A 20166-nucleotide genomic window follows, 5' to 3' on the forward strand; every position below is an offset into this window, starting at 1 on the left:
ATGTGCAAAAAATCTTCGATTTAGATATTGTGGTTCTCTAGAAACTTCTAATGCACGCCCAGCCTGGAACACCCTGTATAACAACCTATAATATATAAGAGTAATTTTATACACAACCATTTTGAAATTTGAAGGGAATATACAATATTTTATTTTATGTTCTGATGTTCTCAATAATGTTATCTACGCATGTTAGACATTGGTACTGGAGTGCTTTGATTGTTTAGAAAAGTTGGTGTTGATAAAAAACTATATTATGTCAGAAAGATATAGTTTTGTAAATTAACTTTTAGTTTGTATTTCTTTCTTACATAAAATAGTTTCACTTATTTTTGTACTAACCTATTTGTATTTTTTTATATTTTTGTAACTTAAAAGTATTCAACATTTTAACGATTTTTGAGTGTGAGGCACGCACACAGCGCACTCTAGCGTCAGCCCAGCGACAACGGTTAGTTCTAGTTATCATCTTTGTCGTCGTTTTGATATTGATCTGTGTGGGATTGTGGCATAGATTGTGGTCTTCGTGTTTAGCTAACTAACTACATTCAGTTCGAACTCTTTTATTTTTTACGATAGAAATAATGCTATGAAATACTGGATGCGGAAACGCCAAAAAACCGTTAGACCTCAGAAGATCGTAGTGGTACAGGCCTAGTAGACGAACCGTTCTGGACAATTTCAAGTTTCTCGATCAAGATATAAAAATTAAATTTATTTTGTGCTTTTTTATACAGGCAAACCTCGTATTATGAACATTTCATTCGATTTTAGAGTAAAACTATCTTTCTTAGACATTTTTATTAAGCTATTATATAACGAAAAGTTCTAGAGATCCAAATATATAGGAACTCTAGGGGGATATTTATAATAATATTACCGTTGATTGAAAGATTTGGGAAGATACGCAACCTAATGGGCGAATTCGTGACGAGGCTGATTTGATTTCCTCTTACGTCTCAAGTGCTGTACGATGGAGACACCAATCGTTCTGCGGCCAACGCATAAAACACTTATTTTCTCTAATTCGGCCAGCGAAAGTCTATCGAAGACGGTGTGGAACTGAAAGCGACAGTGTTGCCATATTAAAACGTGTAATATCTGTCATATGTTTGACGAATATATTTTTGGATGAAAAATCCGTGTTTATGTATTGAAAATTTAGTTGTGTCAAACATAGAATAAACAACAAAAATAAATATTCTTTTATAGGTACTGAATATGTCTTATAACCAAAAGATGTCGTTTAGTTGGTATGAAAATGACGATTATTGACATTTACCATATTATTTTACATATGAAATAACAGCGATCTTTATTTTCAAGCCAACTCCGACGCCGTTCTTTGTTTAATCATGTAATATTATATTAAATTGTTTAATGATAGAAAATCTGTATTAACGTACTATACCCAAAATCCGTAAATCTACGGATTAATCCGTAGTTCTGGCAACACTGTCTCCGGTAACCAGCCACTCTGTCGACTGACAGTAGAACTACGTTACAATATTCTTTATCCGCTGCGCTGTAAACGACCGCGTCTGTAAAATCAGCGCGCAGCGGCGCAGAGATAAATTAAATCTCAGACATCATGACGGTGATGCCAGCTACATCTCGCACAGATTTTGTGCTACGAAATCGCCCATAAAGTTGCGCATCTTATTTCTTCAATCAACATGATATTACATAAAAAATGTTTTGTTAAAGTAATTAAATTACAGTAAAATATAAAATTAAATAAAGATTTAAAAAAATCGTCCTACAAAATACTACGGAATTTCTTTATTTTACAAGAAAAGGAATGATTTCGCCATTGTTTATGCAGTTCAAAAATGTTAATATTACTGATAATATCCTTAAGCCTCTATAGTCCATCCAGCAAGAGAATATATCATATAGCAGTAAAGTTAGAAATTAATATAGTCATCTCTTAAAGAGGTAGAAGTTCGTAAATCGAGGTTTACCTGTATTTAGTTTGGATCCAAAATCATATTTGATATGTTAATTCAATTAAATTATTTGATTTACTCATAAAATACTATTTTTATTAGAATATTTATAGAGTTTATTAGAAGAAAATCATAAGGAATATTGTTAAGGTTCTGTATAGGCTGTGTAAATTAAGGGACCAAGGTAGTGCTTCCGTAGATACTAACTAATACTTACAGAATGTTAAGGCAATTACATTAATTATTCTACAGGGTGTCAGATAATTTTCCTAATTCGATAGTGAAATAAAAAGTTAATAACTAAAACTAGGTATATTAAAATAATATCGTCCCATTGCTGCCAAAACTCACTAACTTACTTTTTATTACTTCCGAGAAAAATGCGTCTAAAGATGAATTGCATTGCATAAAGATGTTATAGTTAGTAACTATTCGGTATTAAAATAAAACATAAATAGCCAGAAATCGTAGTTAATGACATTTGCAATCGATTCTCCGATTCAAACCATAGTTAGTGATTGAATTTGGTTGTTCGGAAAAATGTTAGTTAGTGACTTTTGGCAGCAATAGGACGATATAGTTTTAGTTAAAGTAAATCCAAGATTTGTTTGTTTTTGAATTTATTACACATAATTGATAAGCAAATTAGGGTAATGGATATATTCTCATAACATTCTGTATTAAGTTATACGAGTATATACAGGGTGATAAAAATATTAATCACGCACAAATATATTAACATTAAAAATAAGTCTGTTTCTGTATACTAATATGGTTTTATATTAGTAGAAATACCCTAATATTTTTGTATACTTTAAACTAACAATCCTGAAATGTAAAAATTATGATACAGACAAAGCTTCTGAATGTTATATTACGACAAGAATCATTTTTACAAACATTTCTCGTTTTATTAGGCGTTATAGATTTTATATTATATCAATATTACATTATTTAATAATTGGTGATTGAATTGCACTTAACATTACATCATCTTTTTAAATAATTAGATTTCTTTATTTTTTAACAACATTGAGAGAAACTGACAAAATTGGGTTTCTTTTTTACAATACCAATTTTTAATAAAAAAATGTATTTCTGCAAAAAAAATGAGGAGCTTTGACTGTATATAGTGTATATACATATATGGAATTTACTAAATATTAGCACAAAATTAGAACAATCAATTTTGCATATATTTTTCAAAGCAGTTTTCCAGTTGTTCTAAGACTATTGTCGTTCCAAAGTTTAGCTTTTATCCCAGAAATATAGTTATATAATATACAAATCTGTATTTAGTAGTTATGTAGTTTTTTCTTGTTCTCGTAGAGTGTAAAATTGAATGTCAAACAAATTGGTTGATGTCCAGAATGGAAAATTTATTTATTAAACATACAGGGTGTCCTACTTAAGATGGATACAAGCCAATATCTTAGTTGTTTGTTGAGCGATCTTTTATTTTCTTTGGCAGGAGGCTGTATGGCTATAAGACGTACATTTTGCCCAGGGTAACAAATGCGATATCTCATAGACGTACGTTAATAAATTCTCAAGATACTTAAGTTCTAATTTTGATAAATATTGATATAGAGTGTGTTATTAAAATAACACATTTTTTTATTATTTTTTAGGTACTTACGACGCCACTGGATAAACAACTGGTTTATTATCAATAACCAATTATAACCAATTATCAATTAATAATCGATTTAAGTTTTCAGATAGCTTCCATAATAATTAAGATACGATACAAAAAAAATAAATATTTTCAATTTATTTTGTTTACTTTAAAAAATTGTTTTTTAAGTTTGCTAATACAAATGAATAAAATGAGTTACAAAAATAATTTAAAAACCCAGTTTTCAATGGAATCTGAAATATGATTTTTATTCGTTTTATTGAGGAATATTTAAAAAAATAAAAAATAGTTATTTAAAACAATCACTATTAACTTTGAAAAATATTATGCTCTAAACAAAGATTTATAAAACTATAACGAACTTATATCTTTATCTGCAAACTTAAATCGATTATTAATTGATAATTGGTTATAATGGGTTATTGATAATAAACCATTTGTTTATCCAGCGGCGTCGTAAGTACTTAAAAAAAATAATAAAAATAAAAATGTCTTATTTTAATAACACACCCTGTATCAATATTTATCAAAATTAGAACGTAAGTATCTTGGGTAAGGAGGATTCAATATAATTTATCAGATTTGAAATAAATACTGTCCTAGGGTAGTTTACTCTTGACTCGAAAAATATCAAACCCCATTAAAACGTACGTCTATGAGGTATCGCATTTCTTACCCTGGGCAAAATGTACGTCTTATAGCCATACAGCCTCCTGCCAAAAATGAAAAAGATCGCTCAAAAAACAAACAAGATATTGGCTTGTATCCATCTTAAGTGGGAGACCCTGTATATGATTAACATATATGTATTTGATATTCAGAATATTCGTATTCCATTAATACCAAATATAATGTAAATTCTTTAACATTAAATGTTCCGCGTTTTGAAATACATACACCTTAATATTTAATACTCCTATTATATTTGCATGTTTCTACTGATATTTACTAAAACTTTCTATGTTACTGATAAATTGTTATTTTTAACCCAAATGTCATAGCATGGTAAGAATCATAGATATTTAAAAGTAATTCAGATAATACTTCCAGATACTATTTTTTGCTGATTCAGTAAAAAACAAATTATAGTAATTCCAATTATGACCAATATGCTATTTTCAATATAATTTAACTTATTTTATTACTTTTAAAATTCTATGGTCAAAATTCACATTTTTCATTTTTACGAAATAAATTAACTAACATTAGCAGTATACCTATCTACTGTATGATCGAAAAAAACACGGCGTCCAGTTGGCTTGGAAGTGACGATCTATGACATTCCCTATATAATTTTACCTATAAAATGATCATGTCATAGTTCATGATCAAATCATTTCATAGCCATCGCTGACGCCATTTTTTTGGATCATGCTGTGTACCGCGTTATAAAAAATGCAAATCGTTTTTAATCACGAGTAGAAATGCTGCTTTTCGTACATAACCACATTTATGAATTAGCTTGAATTAAAAATGTGAATTATATCATTTTATTGTATTGATTCATTGTTGTCCTAGTATAATAATTTATTTTGTTTGCAAGACCCATGCATGCGTTGGAGCAGTTTGCGATATGTAAGTATGAATTTCGGTATACTTCCTATATTTTTTTTAACACACTACCTAGTGGCAAAATATATCTTTGCTACAAAAAGACTGAGAAAAATAATATTCTGTGGTTCAAAAAGATTAATTTCCATATAAAATACTATAATCAAATGGATGTATATAGGGATGCATGTTTTGTTGCTGTCTGCTTTATTGCTTTAAACGTTTCAATTGTAATGCATGCAATATGTTAATTAGAAATTTTTACACAAAAATTTGTCAGTTGCAATACAATTCAGTCAGGGTAGAAAATTTTGAAACTTAATTCTTATTAACTATTGGCTTGGTGCATTCTCCGCTGGTCGGCTTCATCGGAGAATAGTGCAAACAGCGGACTAAATAAATACACGAGTTTAAATACGAATACATGAAAAATTTGTTATATAATTATTCTAAAAGTGCTAGAAAGTATAATTTATGAGAATTCTAAAAATAAAAAAGTAAATATTTTGATATCTTCAGAAGGTCTAACTTGTATTACAATTTATTATTGAAGCTCGTAAAACTTTTTAGATGAGTTCAACTACGGTAGCGAGCATAGTTTAAAGTTTTAAGTTTTTTTAGTTATAACGAAAATTTTTAAAGGTAGGTACATTACTGTAATTTTAGAAGAAATTTATAAAAAATTTAAGCACTAGTTGATTAAAAAAAAATATACCATTAATATTGCAAGTTATGCTTTACAAATCGGTATGATGTGAAGCTATAAAATGTTGTTCCAGGAGAGTTGAGTTATTGAATGCTATTGCATCCAACAACCATGTAATTACGCTTTCCTTTAAGTGTTAACATTTTTTCAATTTTATTAACATTTGAAATTTTCACAACACAACGCGACATCCAGTTCGGTTTATTTTGCACTTAAGTTTTACTACCTGAAACAGCGTTACATCACACAAACCTCGTACCTGAATGTTTTATAGTTTCAATAACTGCCCTAGTAAAAACTAAAATACTTAAATATTCTGTCAAAGCCACGATTTTAATATTATTTTAACGGGATTGCATGAAATACTTTAGTCGGGCGCTTCTAATTTCTGCCGTATCGAGCGCTGCGGTCGGAATTTTTAAAATCAACTGAAATGCACCAAGCCTATAATTTTCAATTATTGTAAGTTTTGATAAATTGTGTCAAAAGTTCTAAAACACAAAACTAACATTGGTACTGTTGCTCGTACACTGCACCCTGCACGTAACATAAGTTTGATTTGACATGAGCTTTCTATCTGGTAATTTGTGCAAGATATAAAAATATGTAACGGAGTGGTTCGATTGGAAATGGTTATTGCAGACTGTCTGAGACTGCGAGGTTGCTGAAAAACGTCTTCTTCAGGCGCACGCCCAGAATAGAGCAAGACGTTGAACTGGCCCGTAAGTAACCTGCACTTATATCCATAAAGTTAGTTTTAATTTTTTTTTATCTAAGTCTTTCAGTATCATTCTTACAAAATCTTTAAATTTTGGTTGACTCGCTGTTTAGCCGGTTGTGGTTTTGTCCTTGGATTAAATATAGGAAAGATACAGCATACCTGGTTTAAAACTTCCCCAATATACAGGGTCCGGCAATACTGCGTGGGACATCTGTAGCTCCTAAAATAAAAACTTGGGATTTTTGTTTAAGTGCCAACCTAAAGTATGTACTAGGATGTATTTCAGGAAAAAAATTTTAACTTCTATTTAAAATAAATAAACCCAATTTTAGTGGAGGCATTTATTATTAGATACTAGGTAATACCTATTATTAGATACTAGGTAATAGGTATTAGATTTTCTAATATTTAAGTAAATATCCCAAACATATAAAAAAACGGCGGAAATGTATATTTTTTCACTCAGTAGTTTTAGACAGGTACGGATGAAAAGTTATTAATCCTGAACCACTTAAAAATATGGAGGTGGCGCACCCGACAAGTACGAGTCATATTGACATCGAAATCAAATTTCTGATGTGAAAAAACTCCCAAACATCAATTTTCATGCAAACATCGACATTAATTCAGAAAGTATTTGGATAAAATCGAAATAAAAATAAAACTTCTACACCCTGTATCTACAAAACTAAGCATTTTAGGACATAAATTTATACGAACTTTTTTACTTATTTTTATCTGCAGAAGTTTTCTTCTTCTTTTTATCTTCTGAAGTTTTGCCGAATACAATTCGGATCATCCTGTGTAGGGTATTTTCTTGCATTTTCGCTTTTATCTATAACTTGTCAAAACTTGACACAGGATACACGATATACACGGTTGTTCACCACATACGACACGGAGTATTGTAGCTAAACCATTAGATTTTTACAAATTGTTAGTTTTGGGTTCGTTGAAGGACTATTAGAGCTACAATTTAAAAATATTTTTACAAGATACAGAGTGTCCCAAATAAATTTTATTAAGGTTTATCACACTTAGGTTTATCACACTTAAACCTTAATGTTTTTGAAATATTTTCAGTTTTGTGAAATTGCAGTAAACATTTTAAGGTTTCATTTTTCCAAGGTTATCAAAGTTTTTAATACTAAATATTTACTGAAGTTTATTTATTGATCAGTTATTGTGTTGGAATAATCAAAATAATACTACCTCATACAGAGTGACTAAAAAGTTCTTTTAAATAATTTCTAGCTTTAAATGGCAATAACTTGTTTAATTTAAATAGAACACCCTGTATATTTTAGGAAAATCAGATGCACAATTTAATTGTCTATCAAATTGTATTATACCAATTTTTACCTATCCCTTCAAGTTTTCGTAGAAAATGCATTTTCTTATAATTTAGACCTCATTTATCAATATACCCATGGAATATTGACATTTTAGATTGTTTTTAAAGCAACAAATGTACAAAATGTACAGGTGCTAAAAACAATAATATTACTAGCCCATTTGTATACAAAAAGAAAACTATTTAAATCTCTTTATAAAAGAGTATTATTAATTAAATATACCACCACATTAATTAAATATACCACCATTATGTCCGCCCAAATATTAATTAATCACATACTTAATTGTGTTAGTTAATAAATTATTCTAAATAAATGTGGATTTGAATCAGAAATCATTATAATAATAAATTATGAAAATAAACGTCTCTGCTGTTATAAATAAGCATTCGTGAAAAAATGAAATAAAAGTTTTAAGATGTTACTTCTTACCACATTGTCTAATACACATACAAAACTAAGTTTTTTAGTATTTCGAGCAATTATTATTAATAACTTCAATTCAGCAATCAGTCAATTAATATAGTTTGAATACTGGAATCATATTAATTGGTCCTCTTTAACAAATATTTAAACAGTTTTTTTGAGTTTTTTAATGAAATAAACGAACTATATCTGCAATATTAGTATAAGTACTCTTTGAAAATTTGTTACATCTTTAAAAATAATTTAAAACGTCAATATTCCATGGGTATATTGATAAATGAGGTCGAAATTATAAAAATGCATTTTCTACAAAAACTTGAAGAGATAGATAAAAATGGTATAATAGAATTTGATAAACAATTAAATTGTGCATCTGATTCTCATAAAATATACAGGGTGTTCCATTTAAATTAAACAAGTTATTGCCGTTTAAATCTAATAATTATTTAAAAAAAAATTGGACACTCTGTATAAGGTAGTATAATTTTTATTATTGCAACACAAAATTTAGTAAATAGAAATACTTCAGTACAATATTTGGTTTTAAAAACTGAAATACGCCTAGAGAAATGAAGCATTAAAATTATTACTGTATTTTGACAAAAACTTAAATATTTCAAAAACGGTAAGGTTTAATTGTGATAAACCTTAATCAAATTTACCTTTATTTTAATCGTAGAAACTAAAAATGTAATAATATACAAGGTGTTCCATTTAAAAAATTACAACTTTGATATTTTTTATTTATTTGGGACACACTACAATATTTTTAAATGGTAGCTCTAATAGTCCTGCAATGAACCCAAAACTTACAATTTGTAAAAATCTATTCGTTTAGCTACAATACTCCGTGTCGTATGTGGTGAACAACCCTTTATACATTATATTTTTATACGTTTTAAATAAAATTAGAACGGCACTGAATGAATTTAAGTTACCTATGTATATTAATATTCCATTGCGATCCACCTAGGTTTGTTGCTAAAAGGCAATAATCAAGTGTTTATTATGCAAATAAAAATTTCAATGTTATCGTGGCAGGGTGCTGTATCTTTCAGTATATTTGATCTAGTTAACTTATTTTTATTAGTTATTTATGTGGTTTACATTAGAGATGAGCAGAAAATCGCAAACTGCGATTTAATCGCAGCGATTGTAAATTCGCAATCGCAACCTGTGATTCCTTTCCATAGCAAACTGCGACTTGCGATTGAAACATATATCTGCCGATTTTGGATTTTTAGGCAACCAATATTACACCAGTTGCGATTTGCAATCGCAGTGGGCACGCGAACGAAGAGCTGCGAACGAAAATCACAGCATTGCGATTTTCGTTTGCACCGGCGGCGTTGCATCGACACGGCACTGAGAAGCCGAACGATGAGCTGCGAACGAAAATCGCAATATTGCGATTCTCGTACGCCCCGGCCGGCGGCGGCGCGTCTTCAACACGGCAGTGGACAGGCGAACGAGGAGCTGAACGAAAATCGCAGCTCATCCCAGCATTGCGATTGCGATTTTCGTTGGCACCGGCGCGGCATCGGGAGTGGGCACGCCAACGAAGAGCGGCGATTGCGATTTTCGTTCGCAGCTCCCAACACATCGGCCTAGACTAGATCGCAAAATCACATTCGCAATCAGGGCCCCGTAATTTTTATGAAGCGTTGGAAAATAGGCTTATATATGTTTATATACCGCATAATATATATAATTTATTAGTTTTAAATTTTGATAATAGTTTCAGATTTATAATATAATTATGGATTGAGAAGGTTAAAAAATTCTTATTTTCGGTTATGACTAATTATAGTTACAGTTGCTCCCAGGTAATGATTCAGGTAAAATGATTCATAAGGACAGTTTTGGATTCAAATTATAAAAAATTATCTATTTTTATCCTTTATTGACTAGAAGATATAGAACACGGAAAAGAAACAGCTCTTTTATTTATTATATTTTGTTATATATTATATTATTATAAATATTTTTATAACAATCCATAATATAATATAATTTTCTGAATATACTAACAGTTGTGGATCGGCTGCTATGTTAATTTAAATACATCCTTTACAATCAGTTTCTTCATTTTAGAGAAATTGTAAATATAATAAAATGTGATATTGTCCTTTTATTTATCTAAAAGTTCGAAAGTTTGCACTTGCACTGGACGGGCCGTATCAAAGCCGTCGGCGTCGGCTTCTTTTGAGTTACATATAAAGAAAATATTTTAAAAGAAAACAAGATAAAATAAACAGTTTTTTTTCTAGTTATCTGAATTAAGGTTGGCGGCAACCTTTTTTATAATAAATTTTTCGTTACCAAACCTACTGTCTAAAAGCACATTCGAATATTTTGAACATTTTATGTATTTTTAATTTCCCTTTTAAATTTATGCGGTCTGTTCTAATCAAAAATGTTTAAAAAAAAGAAACTAAGTTATTTGTGGATTTTTTTTTTGGTAGGTAATTGATGAAAATTTTAAGTGCAATATGTGTGCAGCAAAAATATCATAAAAAACACGCACTACAAATTTTAAAAGGCACATAGCATCGAAACACCCAACAGTTTCTTATTAAAAAAAAAATATTCCGCTATTTATTCTGTTTTTTATTAGAAATTTTGGGATTGAGCTTCCCAGATTACAGCGTACCAATTCAAAAAAATATCAAAATCGCAATCGCAGGTTACAGTCGCAGCGATTTATAAATCACAATCGCAGTTTCAACTGCGATTGGAAAATCGCAGTTTTGCTCATCTCTAGTTTACATATCACAAATTAGGAATTTATTCAAATTGCACATTTATATTTTATTATTTTTGTAAATCCACTAGAATATTATTCTTATTTTTTATATATTTTATATATACAGGGTTGTTCACCACATACGACACGGAGTATTGTAGCTAAACTATTAGATTTTTACAAATTGTAAGTTTTGAATTCGTTGAAAGACTATTAAGCGGCCCATACATTATCAAATTAATTGCGCAACGCAGGCTGTTGCGCAACGAGTTGCCAATGTATGGTAGTGTTTGATGCGTTGCGCAATTGCTTGATGAGTTTCAAGAATGTTTGAATTCTTTTGTGCAACAGGACTGTTTGCGCAACGCGTTGTGTAGTGTATGTGTGTGTTGCGCTTCGTTGTGCAATATTTTAGTTCTTTCATCCAAATTCTTTGTTTTCTTTTTCGTTTTTTGGTATTATTGACATCATCTAGGGTATATACGATAATAATTGACGCAATGACAATTGAGGACATGATTGTTTCTCAAACAATGCACAAATGTTAATAAAAAGTTTGAACAAAATTTTACTAAGTGCATGGGTGAGGCAGTTGTACAACGGAACGTTGCGCATCGTTTTGTTGCGCAACTTGTTTGATAGTGTATGGACCGCTGAATCAGTTGTGCAACGCAGCGTTGCGCATCGCTTTGTTGAGCAATTTGTTTGATAATGTATGGGCCGATTTAGAGCTACGATTTAAAAATATTTTTTAGATATTAGTCCTTCAACGAACCCAAAACTTACAATTTGTAAAAATCTAATCGGTTAGCTACAATACTCGTGTCGTAATATATTATTCACTTTCGGAACATTATAAAATTTTAATTACTCCCTACACCACCGGAATGTGCATAATAACGTGATAATTTGCATCATATAATGGGGTTCTAACTGTTAAAAAATAAATCAATGTATTGGCTATTACGCTTTGTGTAAAATTGCAATAATAACACAACACTACATTTAAAAAATCACATTAGAATTTTAGTTGTTATGACTAACTACCAATAATCTTTGAATGTTTTATCTATAGTAGTAATTTCGTGATAACACTTTCATACATATTATAGGCTTATACGTAAATTAGTTACGCCAGTTTAGATATTCGCTTTTAGAGAATCGCTGGGGAATTTACGATTCATTCTTTCTTTAAATATTTTTCGAATTACGTCAGCCACATATAAATTTCGAATATTACCCATCAAATCGATAATAATTAATAATAAATTATTATAATAATAATAATTTTTTTAAAGAAAAATGATTGTAATGCAATAATAAAAAAATAACATGGGTGATTTTTTATAAATTAAATTAATTATAATTAATCTAAGTTTTATTATAATTTACTAGTTTTTTTTGACCCCAGTGACACTAATATTTATTGCATTTGTACATAATTTACTATGTATATACTTAGTTGTAGATATATCCTGTTTATTTTGTTTTTATTGTTATAAATTATATTTTTACACTTGTTAGTTATTCTTTCGCACGCAAAGCGACTATTTGTTTATTATAATGTTTTATTTATTAAATATATAACCTAATAAACTTTAAAATACTGTTATACTAACCACATTTTAACATTTTCCAATATATGGTTTATGAGAATTTATTTGTAGTAAAGGTTTTAATAAGTATGTTTATTTAACAAAAATTATTCTTTAGTGTTATATCTCATGTCCCCCTATTAAGGAAGTCAGTGAATATAGAACCATATGTTTATATATACCGGGTGCGTCTCATAAGCGGCTCACCCATAAATAATATATTATAGGGGTGTATATATAAATAATAAATTAATATATTAAAATACATTTTTGTTTTAAGTAAAAATTCAAAAGTTGACATATGATATGTCATTTTAATCAGAGTATTCTATCGAAAAACAAAATACAAAGTAACAAAATACAAAGTAACAAAATACCCAGGGTGCCATTTAAATATCAAAAGTTGTGGTCATAGGGGTGAGCCGTTATAGGGGTGAGCCACTTTTGAGACGCACCCGGTACGATGTTTTTATACAATATCTATCGTATGTTCGAATGAAAATGATACAGTGGACATAGATATAGTATTTCAGTTTAAAGTTTCCTATGCCTGTCACTAAATCTTGTTGACAGCTGACTATGTGTCCTGGTTAAACTTCACAACTACTGTGTAAAACAGTTGTCTGGGCTGAAACTTAAGTCTGTCAAGGATACAAAAGGTAATTTTGACAGACGACATTCAAAAATAAAGAAAATACTAAATAAATCAATTGTTTGAATTAAAATGATAGACGAGAATAATTCTCACTTGTCGTCATTGAAATTATTATATATTTTATATAACCAATAGCGCCCATACACCGAAAGATTCGGCCGTCGGACCCGACTGCGGATTTGGCCTGTCACGTACCAAAAATCTCGTATTTTGGTCGGCGGACTAGGCCTGCCGATTAGACCTTTGCCCGATTAAAAATTCTTGTTTGGGATAAAATTCGACATTTTATAGCAGTTTTTATATACACACATGCCCAAAATTGTTGCATATATCGTTTAAAAATATACGCAAAGGAATTTAAAGAATCTGTTTTATACATAGTTTTGATAATCTGTAATAAACAATTTTTTGTTAAAATGGATATGGAAAACAGTGATTATCGTTCAGATCCAATATTATTACAAATTCTTGCACATTTCGATTTGTGGTCTCTTGGGTTTCAGAAGAAATGTGACCAATGTTTTGGCCTTAAAATACCTAGAAACATTATTTCACAGTTTAATAGAGTCAGAATAATAATACTGTCTCAACAGGGTACCGGCAAGTTGCAATAGCTGAAATTGTAGGAGTTAACCAAGGTGATGTTTCGCGAATATTAAAAAAATTCAGGGAGACAAACGAGGTTACAGACCGGCCTGGAAGAGGTACAAAAGAATGTTACTACTGCTGTGCAAGACCGTCAAATATCCCTAATGGTACGACGCAATCCCCTGCTTTCTAGTACTGCTCCTAAAAATGAGTTAGCTCGCCTTGAAGGAGTAAATGTTTCAAGAAAGACCATAGCAAGAAGACTCTATGACAGGGGATTACATTTAAGGAGGCCTCTACGTGTTCCGAAGCTTAATTTACAGCACAAAATTACGCGACTACAATGGGCTGAGGAGATGAGAGCAAATGGACCTAATTGGAATTTCGTCATGTTTAGTGATGAAACAAGAATATGCCTAGTGTCAGACTCGCGACGAACTTTGGTCTGGAGAGCATCCGGAAGACGAGCACGCTTGAATGCAGCTCAACCCCGTGTCCCGTTTCAAGGCGGAAAGCATTATGGTATGGGCAGGTATAATGCACGGAGCTCGAACTCCTCTTGTTTTTATTGATGGCACAATGACAGGTGCCTCATATCTTAGAGACGTTTTAGAGCCTATTGTGTGTCCATTTCGAGGGGCAGTGGGGGATGAATTTGTTTACATGGACGACAATGCTTCTCTCCATCGCACTTAGCGGTTCGCGAATTTTGCGAGGAAGAGGGTATAAGGAAAACTGTGGTGGCCATCAATGTCTCCAGATATGAATGTGATCGAGCATGCTTGGGACATGCTAAAACGCCATATTGCCAAAAGGAATGATCCCCCCCCCCCCGTACCTTAAATGAATTGAAAATTGCCGCGCGAAACATGGGAAGCCATTCCTCAACATCTTCTGGACAACTTAATTGAGAGCATGCCACGTCGTCTCACAGCTTGCATTGAGGTTCGAGGAGGCAATGCAGACTATTAGTTTATTGAAGTAATTAAAATTGTTTTCAATATTTCCTGTTTAAAATGAAATTTGTTTTTGTTGATTTTCACTCATTGTGAAATAAAATTATAATAACAGCCTGGTTGGACTTAGATTTTTAATTTTATATTAGTTAGTCGTCTAGTAAGCCGATATGTCCAAAAATATAAAAAGAATCATATTAGGTACAAAATAAAATAAAAATATCGTTATATGCAATACTTTTGGCCATGTGTGTAGATAAATTCTTATCTGAATAAAAACTGCCGCTTAGAAAAAAGGAGCGTTACAAGTCAGCCGGCTTAATCCTTCGTTTTTTTAAATAAATCTAATCTCACAGAGCAAGTCCGCGGGCTTGGCCTGTGACAGGCTTAGTCCACCAAAAGCTTGGCCTGCCACAAACTTGGTCTAGCCCACAAAGACAAAGATTTCATCCGCATGCCAAATCTTTTGGTGTCTCGGGGGCTATTGTAATTTTAAAGTTTGACTTACCACTGTCAAAATTTTCATCAATTAAATGATATAAACTCGAACTGAAATGCTTTGTCCACTAACATTTGCCACGTTATTTTCATTATATCACCACACTATATGACAAAATTATACAATAGATCTTTACTACAATACTATTTATCTTGACAGATGGCTTCGCATTTTCACAAGAAGAGGGAGGTGCTGTTTCTCAAACGGACGTTATCAGAGCTTATGACACAAACATACCTAAACCCGATGGAATGTAAATTCTTAAGGTAGAGAAAGAAAATGCAGAACCAGAGTAGGAATACTAAATTTAAAAGAATCAAATTATTAAGACCTATTTATTATTGTTGAAAAAAATCACCAAAGCTTGAAAGGCTGGGTTTAGATATTTATTGAAGAGTATTAAGAAATTGAATGATGTTTATATGGTTTAGGATGTCAGTGTATGAATGAAAATATATTTACGTTAAGCTTCATTGAGACCCTCGCAGTTAGTAGAATAAATCAGTGGTTCCAATTACACTTTATACTTTTTAGTTTACGATCATTCACAATGTCTAAAAAACACAATTAAAATTAACAGAATATCCTAGCAACAGCTTGAGGTAGTCAGTTTGGTTTGGTTTGGTTAGGTTGTAGTAGGTAGAGTTGTATCTATAGAGAAAGCCTAATATTTAGCTTATAAAACAATAAGCTTTTGATTTCTAACCACAATTTCTCTTTACGGATGATAATAAAAAGCCAAAATGACATTACTCACAAATTTTGAAGTATAATTAGTGGAAAAGTTCAAAATTTGTTTACCACTAATGATGCTCTCAGTGCTTACATTGATACAAGAGGAACAAACTTCTACGCTAATTGAAACCACTAACTTATTCCACTAATTGCGAAGTTTAAGAATGAAGCTTTAAGCTAAATCAAGAATTTATTTAAATTAATATTATATTATTAATATACAAGTTATTATTATCACAAAATTGCACTTATTTTGAAGTTCACAAAAAGTTATGTTTTAAACTATGGGATATTTACGGAATGAAGTTTTTCATTAAGCTTGATCTTTTTTAATTGAAAAAGATGGACGTTAGTGAAAACATCTTATACAACAAACAGGTCATTTCAAAAACATGTTTGCCTACTTTTTATTCATCTACTGGTACCTGTCAAATAACAAATTCTATTTAATTATGATATTAGAAAATTATTATTGATATAATCAAAAATCTTGAGCATTATTACTTAAACATAACGTATATCAGATAAAGTTGAACTGAAGTTCTAGATAGTGACATGATCAAGTGTTTCTGTAATAGCTATAGTAAATTTCAAAGTAAAATATATTTTATTGGCGTTGATATAAAGCTAATGTTTTTGAAGTGCCCTGTATATTTCAATTTTCCATGTGCCTTTCACATATTTAGTTTTTATATATCTAATATACACATATATATTGAAAATGTTTGATATCAAAAGTAGATTATATTTGGGAAATGCATATTTATGAAGTAACACTACTGGCTGCACTAATACAATTGACTAACAGACGTCTTATGACTACGTAGAAAAAATACTATAAGTTATCTGGAAACAATCATATTTAGGAATGTGATTTTATATTGTTACTTTGTAAATAAAACTTAGTTTTCATATCCGTATAACTGTTTTATATGATTGCCTTTGTTAGGAAATATTCAAAGAAAACTATTGACTTACCAATCAAAAAGGTTGAACTTTAGTTATGTATTTACAGAGTTTCCAAGATTACCTATGTCAGAATATTACTATCGTATTAATTACAGGGTTTGTTAAGATAAAAAAAAGTAGAGTAGAATTAAAAGTTTAAAAAAATATATTGTTTCTAATTTCTGTTCTATTTTATATTGGTAACTCTATAACTGCGTCAATATTTTTTAACTAACGATGATTAAAGGAAAACCTGTTAAAATATAGTTTTCTATCCAGGGTATAAATAAATGAGGGTAAGAAATTACTTTTTGAAAAATAAAATTCATTTTTTTTCGTGAAAAATTTTTGATTTGCCTACGTAACAATACCTACCCTACAAAGTTGTTTGATTATACAGGGTGTATTTGTATAAACAGTTTTACCAGGCAAAGTCACATGTCATATTACTAGATCTCTACTTGTAGTTGAAAATATTGACAAGCAATTACAATTTTTTTAGTTTAATTCATGTGAAGTTCTAATGTAACTACTAATGCATTTTATTTTATTGCTTAAGTGCTTTATACGAAACTAGTATTTTTAGAAAACGGCAAATCTAAAATACTATAAAATAAAACTAATAAAAGATATCACCTGCTTTTTTAGACTTACTTATTAAGCCCTGTACAGCTTTCTCTGGCAATCTATTAAATCGGGTTTAAACTAAGTTGAAGTCTGATAGATACATAGACTTAGGTGTCAAAGAATTAAGCTAAATAAGAATGTTTAGTGGTATATGTTTGTGATGAATTATGTAAGGTTTTAGATTCACTATAATAGATACCGTATGATCGAGAAAAAACGGCGTCAGCGATGGCTATGGAATGAAGATCGCTGTCATTTTATATGTAAATTTATATGGGAAATGTCATCGATGTTCATTTCCCAGCCAACTGGACGCCGTTTTTTTTTCGATCATACGGTATTTTAGAGTGAAAACAACTTATCGTACCTCTGTTAAAGAATTATTGTATATATTAAAAAAAGTGTATTTATATATGTATGTAGGTACAAAGACAATTTACGATTCTCTATATAATCTGTTAGTGAATATTAATATTTTTTGATTACTCTATTGTAACACGATTCCAAAAATTAAAATATACCGCTAAATCTTTTGTTTTACTATTTTGGGAAATATTGTTTTTTTCAAATCGAAAATACACTTTTTTGAATTAGTATACTTTGAAATTGTGTAGTAAAAATCTGCTGGAATACAAAACATATTTTTTTTGTTATGATTATATAAAATGCATCACAATACTATAATTTGGTTATTTTTAAATATTTTTTAATTAAAAATATTATATAATATAAGAGGAACTAAATAGTTTTTTATTTTATTTTTAATCTTTAAATGTTTTAGTGAATATTACTAGGTAGGGTTACCTAAGAATATATTTCTAGCTGAAATTACAGCTTATCAAAGTTTGAATATGGGAGATGCAACATTTATTGGCGGTAACTTTGATATTTTTGTATAGGAACTGTCACTCCAGAGTAAAAAATGAATACCTTCATATCGTGGCGGTAAATTCAAGTAACGCAACAATTGTAGGCAAATTGATAGTTCGACAACTGTTTGAATTAAATTGTTTATCGATTTTAAACAAACTAAACTAAAAACTAAGCGTCAAAATCCAGAAGCTTATGAACGGTTACGTTGTCAGGATTATACATATATTATATGGAATTATATTTTAGAAAACTAGCATATTAGAAAGAATAAATGTATATTTTAATAATACAAGTATTAGCTAGTCATTTATCATCGTAAATGTTTAAATCTATATATTTACTTTCTATTTAAATTCACGTTACCTAGTTTTGTAATTTTCTTTATCTTTAATACATTGATGTAAATTATTCAACCAAAATATTCAACGAAAATTATTTAATTATTTGTGAAGTATTTTATATATTTTATATCAAACTTTAGTTTTGTCTGAATTAAAGTAACTGTTTTGTTATTCCCCTTTATTTCTATTTTTTCGATGCTAAATTGTGATCAGTGTGACTACTTATTTAGCTACGCAATGACTTTTGGTTAAGATTCCTTAAATTGTTGAAAATAAATGTGGTATTTATTTGTTTCAAGTGTGTTTTTAATTTATACCTTTCCCCTTAACAGATTTTCCATGAAAAACAATAATTTAAAACATACTGCAGTGGCGTAGTAAACATTACTAAAATTAATTGATCGCACAAAAATAAGTAATTCTAAATTTTATAAAATATCTGTTTTTTTACTAAAACTAAATCTCGGAAATAACGAGGTAAGCCCCGAACTAAGTCCTAACGACTTTTTTACTTTTCCAAAAATTAAAAATAAACTGCGTTGGTCAAAGGTTCCAGTCCCCACAAGATGTAGTCAGCACCTTAAAAAACGCAATTTTGGAAGTACCAACAAACGAGTAGAATAATTGCTTTCAGAACTGATTTCGTGGGATGCAAAAATGCATTTCTCCTCGTGGAGAATACTTTAAAAAACAATTGTGTTTAAAAGTTATCTACTTTTTTACTACCTCTATATGCAAAATATAAAACACAACTTTTAATTTTTAACACTATGAACACAACCCTTGTGTGTTTATAATTAGCATGAGTTAGGAAATATTATGATGTATCAAAAACGATGAAAATGTAGATGGTAGGTCCAGCAGTGGATATTACACTAAAATAAATGTAAAGCTAGTGAAATTATATTGAAAGAATTATTTTTGGAAGCCAATTCTGTCAATATTTCCTCAAAACTGAACGAAAAATTATTTCACCTAATTGTATTAATTGTACTGTTTTGATAATAAAGTAACTTTATGTTGCATTCATCGACCTAACAAAAGCCTTCGACTCTTTGAACAGGGATGCACTTTGAGCAATTATGAAAAAGTTCGGAGTACCCAACAAATTTCTTACAGTGTGTAAAAGCCATCATGGATCACTGAACGATCCCTTCCTGACAAATACAGGAGTCAGGCAGGAATGTGTCTTAGCGCCTCTCCTATTCAACATATTCATGGCAGCGCTCTCCATTATAGTGGATAGCAAACTGTAG

General features: G+C 30.1%; 1 protein-coding gene across 10 annotated transcripts in view; it reads left to right on the top strand.

The window, feature by feature from the left end:
* The window catches only part of LOC115878386 (phospholipid-transporting ATPase IA), a 76945-nt gene extending 57737 nt beyond the window's left edge, over positions 1–19208 (top strand). For 6 of the 10 annotated variants that reach the window (XM_030894872.1, XM_030894868.1, XM_030894869.1 and 3 more), the window contains 2 exons: positions 6488–6567; positions 15546–19208. In XM_030894872.1, the coding sequence (XP_030750732.1) occupies positions 6488–6567; positions 15546–15643 (178 nt within the window). In that variant the 3' untranslated portion in view covers positions 15644–19208. Of the gene's footprint in view, positions 1–579; positions 2199–5131; positions 5164–6487; positions 6568–15545 lie in introns of those variants that run through there. The other 4 variants (XR_004049511.1, XM_030894874.1, XM_030894876.1 and 1 more) reach the window with 4 other exon arrangements.
* Positions 19209–20166: the final 958 nt, after the last annotated feature.

This window comes from Sitophilus oryzae, unplaced genomic scaffold, assembly GCF_002938485.1.
Source record: "Sitophilus oryzae breed Bouriz unplaced genomic scaffold, Soryzae_2.0 scaffold_1508_pilon_pilon, whole genome shotgun sequence".
Classification (NCBI taxonomy): Eukaryota; Metazoa; Arthropoda; class Insecta; order Coleoptera; family Curculionidae; genus Sitophilus; species Sitophilus oryzae.